Source organism: Camelus bactrianus, chromosome 14 (assembly GCF_048773025.1).
Source record: "Camelus bactrianus isolate YW-2024 breed Bactrian camel chromosome 14, ASM4877302v1, whole genome shotgun sequence".
NCBI classification, from domain to species: domain Eukaryota; kingdom Metazoa; phylum Chordata; class Mammalia; order Artiodactyla; family Camelidae; genus Camelus; species Camelus bactrianus.
Genome location: NC_133552.1, coordinates 70,364,252 through 70,372,637, shown reverse-complemented (window position 1 = coordinate 70,372,637; position 8,386 = coordinate 70,364,252). Strand labels below are relative to the sequence as shown.

The window sequence follows — 8,386 nt, the reverse complement described above, 5'->3', positions numbered from 1 at the left end:
GTCATTTCTCACCATGTGATGCCAAGTGCAGGTCACTGGGTGAGATCAGAGGCTGTTTCTCTGTCCAGCCCCTACCCCGTGGCCTGGGAAGGTGGGGGGCCAGCACAGCCGTCTCTGCAGAACACAGAGTCTCCCCTGACTGGCCCTCACCCGGGAGGTCCCAGAACGGGGGCCTTGTCCTCCTGTGACAAACCACAGGCCCCAGGGAGGCCAGGCCTCCCCAGGGTTGTGCCCTCGGCGGCCAGGCTGGGAGGGGGTTGTGTGCGCCACACCAGGCCCTGGGCTGCTCTCCCAGCCAGGAACCTCTCCGGAGCGTCAGGTGTGGGCCTGAGCTTCCTGGCAGCCTGGGGCTCGGCAGCTGAACCCCAGGCCCTGGAGGAAAAGGCTGGGAACCGCAGGAGAGGCAGGGGCGGTGATGGGAGACTCAAGGATGGAGCTGGCCTGACACTGCCCCACAGCTGACTGATGCCCGTGGTCACTTGGCTTGTTCCTGCTCTGTCCCCAGCACCTACAGGGCATCTGGCACACAGTAGGTGCTCAGTGAACACCAGCGGACTGAGCGAGTCAGTGACATCCTGAAACGCTCCTGTTCAGTGCCAGGGCTGGTCAACAACCTGCAGCTGGTTCGCGGGGCCTGTCTCGCCTGGTCTCTGCACCGTTCAACCTGTGGGGAGAGACTGGATTCCGAGTGAGCACCTGGTGGTGACCGGGCAGGAGAGCCATTGCTGGCCTGCACTGCGCTGACCATGCTTCAAGGTGGGGGAAGTGAGGCAGAGCCTGCGGCCCACCCAGGACCCCATTGGGGTCTGAGTGGGTCTGGAAGGCTACTGGCTTGGCCCCTTCAACTCCACCCTCCCCTTTTCTTCCCAGGAAGAGGACGCCAGCCAGCTTCTGTTTATGGAAGAACTGAGAGATTCACTGGGCTCGGCCTCCCAAGCCCTTGGGTGTTGTGGTTGCAGAATCCCCCCCACCTCACCGAGTGTCTGCAGCCTGAGCTGGTGGGCTGGGGCATCTGGATGTTCTTCCTGACTGGCTCCCGTTTTCTCGATGAGGACACGAAGGGCAGGGAGGTAAGTACCACAGCCAAGGGTCAGAGCCAGAGCCAGGCTGAGCCCAGAGAGGTTTGCCCAGGGTCAGGGCTCTCAACGCGTGTACTGGTGAGAACCCTAAAAGTCACCGCCCGACTGGGGCAGCAGGCCTTTTCTGTGGAGGCCCAGAGTGTGAGTACGTGAGGTCTGCGAGTCAGATGGCCTCTGTCCCAGCACTGAGCACTGTGGTTGTAAGTGGCCGAGAATGATGAGTGCTGGTGGGCGTATCCTCGTAACACTTGGCTCTCAGGTGCGTGGCTCGGGCTCAGTGTTATCGGGCTTGCGGAGCCCTGGTCGACTGTACGGGAGACACACTGGACAGTCCAGCAGAGCACGTCTGGCCCCTCATGGGGTGTCCCAGGCACGGGATAGGCGAGTACCAGGGAGGCAGGCGCCTACCTGTTTGCTCTCCCCACCGTGGCTGCATTCTGGTGGGTTCAGGATCCCCTCCCTGGGAGCTCGTTCTTGTCCTTCCCAGGCACCTGAGGGACACGCTGAGGATGTAAGTTGAGGGGCCCTCCCCAATCCCACGGAGCTGACACGACCTGGGAACCTGCATTTTGTGGGGCGTCCCTCTGCCTCTGTTTGAGGACCGTCATTTACTGGGGCCTTGGCAGGAAGAGGCCCCCGGGACTGGGAGAGTGCAGCCCCAGATCCACTGCGAGCTCTGGTATCTGGAAACAGCCTCACAGGAGAAGGTTTGTTTCTGCGAAGTTGGTAACGTGGAGGAGAGCCCGGCTCGAAGGCAAACCCAGGATCTCTGTGAAGTGAGTCTGAACCACCTGGGAAGGCAGGGGCCGCCGGAGCGCAGGGCTCAGCCTGTGTGATCAGAGCGCGAGGCCTGCTTTGTGGTGAAGGGTGCTCACCCAGAACGGACCTGGGAGGACACCCGCCGCAGTGAGCGGGGGAGGCCAACAGCCTGTCTGAGCCGGAGGCGAAACGCTGAATGGCACGAGGAAGCGAAGCGGCTCACGGCGCCGAGGGGGCGGACGCGCATGGCCGCTGTGCCTTGGGAGACGGCCGCTTCCTGGCCCCGGGCTCCCCCCCCCGCGGCTTGGCCCTGACTCTCGCCGTCTGTCTCCCTCCCCGACGGCTGCTCTGGATCTAAGGCTCTTCTTCTCTCTGGTTGTCCCAGAGTCTCCCGCGAGTCTCTGTCTGTCTCCAGCTCTGTCCATCCTCTGTCTGTCTCTGTCTCTGTCTCTCTCTCTCCAACTCTGTTTCCACCTCCCTCCCCTTCCCCCTCCACGAGAACCACAGGAGAATTTCCGGGCTTTGGTCCTGGGGAAGGGGTGCAGCAGCTTTATTTGCGGAGCAGGGAGTGGGATCCGGGGCTGCGGCTGTGGGGCTAGGGGAGCGGGGCTTGGAGGAGGCCCTCTGAGGGCAGCAGGGAGCCCATGAGCCGGTGGAGCCAGGCCGTGTAGCGGGAGACCCGGGTGTACACCCCGAAGTGACCAGCGGCCGCACAGCCCTCACCCCAGCTGACAACGCCCGTCAGGTACCACGTGCCCCGGAAGTGGGTGGCGTGCGGGCCCCCGCTGTCCCCTTTGCAGGCGTCCTTGCTGCCGTCCAGGTAGCCGGCGCAGAACATGTTGTCTGTGAGGGCAGGCGACCCCAGCCTCCGGCGCGACTGCTCCAGGCAGTCCTGGGTCAGGAGCCGGGGCACCTGGATGGCCATGAGCACGCGCGCCGTGGCCCCACGGTCCAGGAGCTGGCCCCAGCCGCTGACGGCCGAGAAGCGGACGAAGGCCAGTGTCCGCTCGGAGAAGGTCTTCTCGGGCAGGCAGAGGGGCACCACGTGGTCGCTGAGGGCCACAGGCCGCTCCAGGCGGAGCAGGGCCAGGTCGTGGTCTGTCTTGCCCGGTATGTACGTGTCGGGGACGATGACTTGAGCGATCTGCCGCTCCTGCTCCTCGCCCTCACGCTGGCCAAGGTCGTGCTCGCCTGCGGGGAGACTGCCTGCTTGGGCCCCTCCTTTGGGGCAGGAGAGCCCTGCGTCCCACCCCAGGCTGCTAGTGGGTCAGCAAGGGTGTGAGTCAGGTGGGGAGTAGTGGAATCTGGATCCTGGGGGGCACGTGAGGGGGTGTCGGCCAGGCAGCTGAGGTGGCGGGCCTGGTCCCCTGCTTCTTCGAGACCTGCCTGGCCCCCCGGGGGTCCTTGTCATCCCATAAACCCACCAGGCAGAGGCCCAGGCAGTGCAGCCCTGGCTGGGGCACCCCCGGGGCTCTGGGCCCAAGCAAGACAGGAACAGCAGTCACCCATGACTTGGTTTGCGGGGAGAGAGCTGAGGGCAGCGGCTGTAGCGGGGCCCTGTGGGTGCTGGGATTGCTCCTGGTGGTGGAAGTTGGTGGTTCGAAGCCCTGAGTCATTGTCATTCAAGAACCGTCTCCTGTCAGAAAGAGGTAACCCCAAAACCTACCGAGCACCACCGTCAGGTTCCTCCAGTTCCGGATCCTGTCAAAGCAGTGGGCGGCAGAGACCACCCAGGTGACGTCGAGCAGGGCTCCCCCACACAGCAGTGCCCCGTTCAGCTTCAGCATGGCCTGGCGGGGCACCACGGACGGTGGAAGGTTGCGTTACCGCCACCACTTCCTCGGGGACTCCCCTTTCCCGTGCACCCTCCAGGGGTGGGGGCTCCGTTCTAGCTAAGGGAGCGGAAGGCTGGTGGACGGTGGAAATGCTGGGCTGGACATGCGGTCACCCAGGCTTGGATGGCCAGGCACAGCTGGAGCCTCACCTGCCAGGGACACTCCCCTTTGGGGCAGACCTTGCCCCCCACAATTCTTCCTTGGGGGTTGCTGTTGTTTCTTTTCTCCAGAACAGGTATTTTCCCACATGGATACTCAACTGTGTGAAACAAAAGTCAGCAAAACGTGGGCATGGGTGGCGACTGGCCCCAGAGGGGGCTGTGTCGCTGCTCCTGCCAGGGCCGTGGGCAGGCCCTGGGGGTGCTGCCTGGCGAGCAGCGGCAGAGGGGCTGGTTTGGCAGGAACAGAGGTCCCCTTCCTGAAACTGGGTCCTGCTCCTCCTTCCGGGGAGACGTGCCACCTCTGTGTCACTAGAGGTGTAAGGGATGCTGTGTGAGGCGACTGGCATTCAGACCATCGTGCTGCTCTCTGACCCGCTCTCAGTTTCCCTCCTGCTCCAAGAAAGCCCCTGGGCTGGAAAAGAAAGCATTTCGGGGCAGCAACTGAATTTCAGGCCTTTAGACAAGGCTGGGTACCCCGCCTCTGGGGAGACACAGAGCTGAGGGGACACAGAGCTGGGGGGACACAGAGCTGGGGGCCCCAGCCTCCGGGCTGCAGCCCTTTTCATTTGAGGTTGGTTTGGAGGAATTTTCCATTTTCATAAAAGCACTTGCCTTTGACAAGATGTGGAATCCAGACTCGTGCTGTGGTCAGTAGACACTGGGTATGGTGATCTAGCGCCTGGCGTAGGAGTGGAGGTGGGCTGGCAGAGAGCTGCCCAGATGGGCAGGGGCCCGGCGCACCCCGGAGGCCGCTCCCTGGGCTCTGCCCTGCGCACCACTGCCCTCCCTGCTCTCGGGGTTGGGGAGGGACAGCCGCCTCCACCTGGGCCTCTCTCCCCACCTCCCAGAGCACACGGTGCCGGTGCCTGGGGATGCTCAGTGATGCCATGTCTCCCTCCCCATCTGGCCAATGAGGGGACGTGTGGCAGGGCAGGACGATCAGAAGTGGAAGTGCACACACCGCCCTAGAGCCTGGTTCCCGAGGACCCGTTACCTGTGGGCACACAGGACACCCCGTCCTCCTGGAGTGCGTAGCCCTCATGGCACCAGCAGGAGCGCCCAGCCTCTGCGTGGTCAGTGCAGTACTGCTCGCAGCCCCCGTTGTCATTTGTGCAGATCAGCTGGCTCTTCTGGTCTGAGGATGGAGGGGACAGCTGAGGGGGCCTCCGCCAGTCAGGGCAAGCCAGCCTGGTGGCCACCCTTCTCTGGGTGGGGGCAGTGTCCTGTACAAAGGTGGCACTGAGCTGCTAGCTCCAGAGATGGCCTGGCACTGCCTGCTCTGTGGATTGATCCGGAAGGTCCAGACCTGGAGTTTGGGGCTCCCACACCCGCACAGCTTAGCGGCTGAACTTGGTGGAACTGTCACATTTGGCAGGTGGACCGCATATATGGTTTGTAACAGCACGTGGGGAGGCGGAGCTCCCCAACTGCCTGGGCCATGGGATGTGTGGACACCACAGAGGTGCAAGGACTCACCTGGGTTCCAGGGGCATCAGAGTCCCCAGTGCCGGGGGCCCCGAGGGGGTGGGCGGTCAGGTGAGAGAACTAGCACCTTGGACCCCAGGCCCCAGACTCTTAGGGTGGAGGGCCCTTCTGGGTCACCTAGACCACCGGACCCAGCTGAGCCCAGCCCTGCCCTGCGCTGACCAGCCGGTGCTGTCAGCCCCCAGGACCCGTGAAGCCCCAGAGCCCTCACCTGTCTCACAGTTCCGGCCCTCGAAACCCTCGGGGCAGAAGCAGACGTAGGACTGAAGCTGGTCCTCGCAGGAGCCCCCGTTCTGGCAGGGACCCGAGGCGCACTGGTCCCCGTCTGTGCGGTGGGTCAGGGTCAGTGTGATGGGGGCGGGCTGGCGGGCAGGTGCAGACGGTGCTCCCCTACTCACCGTTGTATGAGATCCAGAACTGCTTCTAGGGGTGGAGAGGCCGCGTGAGACTCGGCCTCCGCGGAGGGAGCCGGCAGCTGGGCTGATGGGGGCTGGGGCCTGGCCCCTGTGCTGGGCTCTGGCAGCCAGACTTCTCTGGAGATGAGATGGGTCCCTCTGGGGAAGCATGTTCCCCCTCCCCTATCACTAAGGCCACCAGAGGTCACACATCTCCTCTCCCAAGTCGGAATACCCAGGTTCCAGCCCCATCTCCGCCCCCGGGCTGTGAGCTTGGACAAGACACTCATGCCCCTAGAGCCTCCCCTTCCTCCTCGGATGTCGATGGCTGTCCAGATGCCGCGGACCCCAGAAAGGTCGAGAAGGAAAGCAGGGGCACTCTGGCCTGCAATAAAAGTGACTCCTGAGGAGCGTCTTTGTCAAGTGAACTAAAACTCGCAGGGCTGTGAGAATATAGCGAGGTGAGAACCGATGAAAAGGTTTAGAAAAGCCAAGTGAGACACAGCTGAGGGGTGACGCCCTCCGTGTTCCTGGGAAGGGTCCTGTCAGCCTCCATCTTCAAAAGCCCTGCTTCCTGCGAGCGTGACAAGTGTGTCCTATGTCAGGTGTGTGTCCTGCAAGTGCGATGTGAGACGCGGTCTTGTCCCACTACCACCTGCCCCACAGCCCTGGGGACAGTTCAGAGGATGTGTAAATACGCATCTTTCTGAAAGTGGAGGGAGACGGCCCACCCGTGTGGCCCAAGTGCAGGGGAGGAAGCAGTGGTTCCCCAGGTGCTTCCCAACTCAAGTGTCCTGAAGAGGCACCCACGGTGGGCACAGCAGTGAGAGGCCTGGCCAGTGTCTCCAGTGCAGCCCCTCTGCGAGGCACGGACGGCTGGGGGGACTTCCTTGGGGACCCATCAGACTATATTTCTGATGCAGAAATGAGGATGTATGTGCGCTGGAGCTGCCTGTGTGTGGAGCGCGCACACGGACACGAGCCCCTGCAGACTCGCACTGACCACATACCCTACCATGCAGAGGGCGCCCCTGCGGGGCAGGCTCACCGTCCTCTCCAGGTTCTTGAAGATCTCCCTGGCTTCCTCGAAGGAGCACAGCTCCTCCCTGCACTCTCTCTCCAGGGAGCCCGGCCACAGCTCCTCCAGGAGCGAGTTGGCACGCCTCTGTCTGTGCAGGATGCTGTGGGCTTGCTCCTGGGTGATGAAGACTGAGAAACGGACCCCATAAGACATTGGCCACCCGCACGCACCCCGTCCTGCCCAGTGTTAATGGGAGTCACGGTTCCTGTCTGAGAGCCTAGCTGGACTCGAAATAGGAGAGCTTTCTCAGGGCTGCCAATAGGCAATGCTGCAGAAGCTTCGTGTGCGAGGATCAGACAATATATTAAGTTATCGACCTGGTCATGTCACTTGTAGGAATTTACCCTAAGGAGCTACTCCAAGGCACGCACAAGGACCCAGCTGCAAGGAGAGCTGTAGGGGATACTAGTCTGAAGCACGCTGATGCCATGCTGTCACGGAGGGTGATGCTTAGGAAGATGTGATATTGATGAAAAAAGATGATTAAACAGGAAGGACCAGGGGCAGCCCTGGCTTTCTCAAGCAGCAAACCAGGATGGGTGACCCTGTCACTCTAACCCCAGACTAGTGCTTGGCTGTGGGATTTGGAGGACAACATGAACCGGATTTTAGGGCCCTTGGTTTCCACCCCGGCTGCCACTCGGCCCTGGGGAATCACGATGAGGACACTTAGGGAGCTCTAGCTCTCCCTGAGTCCCCAGTCAGGCCTCCCAGCGACCACAAGGGGCGCAGTCACAGCCCTGGTGGCAGAGCCGAGCAGCCCAGCGTCCCCACACTGTCCCTGGCACCAGCTGACCAAGAGGCTGAGAGACCAGAGCGAGAGGGAGGCACTTCTGAGCCCCAGGTTCTGTGTGCTGGTCCAGCTGCCTGGGCGGGGCCCCACGGTGGCTGGAAAAGCGCCCCCCCGCCCTGGGGTCCCCGAAGTCTGGAAAACAGTCCCACCGAAGCCTTTACTCTGAGTGCCTGGGCACTGTCTGCTTTTTGGAAAGATCACAGCTGAGCAGCCGGCAAACCCTCCAGATGACTGGGTGTGACAGCTATGTGGGCCAGGTTGGGGGGACCTGGCTGCCTGCCTCTGGGTTGGGAAGCCTCCTCCACCTACCTGCCGCCAGAGACCCCTGCAGGCTGAGCAGAAGGCCGAAGAGGGCCAGCCCCCGGTGCTGGGAGGCCATGGTGAGGCCCTTGGTGTCGGCTGGGCTGCTGACACGGGGCGGGAGCGGGGCAAAGTTCTCAGAGCTGAGGGGGTGGGGGAGGAGGCCTCACCTCCCAACACCCAGTGTGGGATCCCCACACCAGGTGCAGAGCTGGGTGGGGATTGGGAACAGAAGGACGGATGGGGCTGCATCTGGCACGTGCACTCAGATGCAGCCTCAGGCTTAGGAATGCAGGTTAAGAGACAGAATTAAACAAATGAAAAGCCAGACCCTGCAGTGATAATACCAGGGACAGGAGAGCAGGTTGGGTGTGAATGTAAGTATCTTGGAGAGAGCCACAAAGGAGATGTACTTGGGCCCTTCTCGGCCAGAGGCCTGGAGCACCAAGGGGAGGGGCGTGTGCCCCCACCCAGGCTCTGTCTCAGTCCCCGGTCACC

The 8,386-nt window shown here is 62.6% G+C and overlaps 1 protein-coding gene across 1 annotated transcript; it reads right to left on the bottom strand.

The window, feature by feature from the left end:
* Positions 1-2,359: 2,359 nt before the first annotated feature.
* Positions 2,360-8,036, bottom strand: F7 (coagulation factor VII). Its single transcript, XM_010952332.3, has 8 exons — positions 7,898-8,036; positions 6,763-6,923; positions 5,718-5,742; positions 5,531-5,644; positions 4,829-4,969; positions 3,823-3,932; positions 3,505-3,628; positions 2,360-3,029 (listed from the first exon to the last, which is right to left on the bottom strand). Exons 1-8 carry the CDS (start codon positions 7,965-7,967, stop codon positions 2,434-2,436), a joined length of 1,341 nt encoding a protein of 446 aa, XP_010950634.1. The 5' UTR covers positions 7,968-8,036; the 3' UTR covers positions 2,360-2,433.
* Positions 8,037-8,386: the final 350 nt, after the last annotated feature.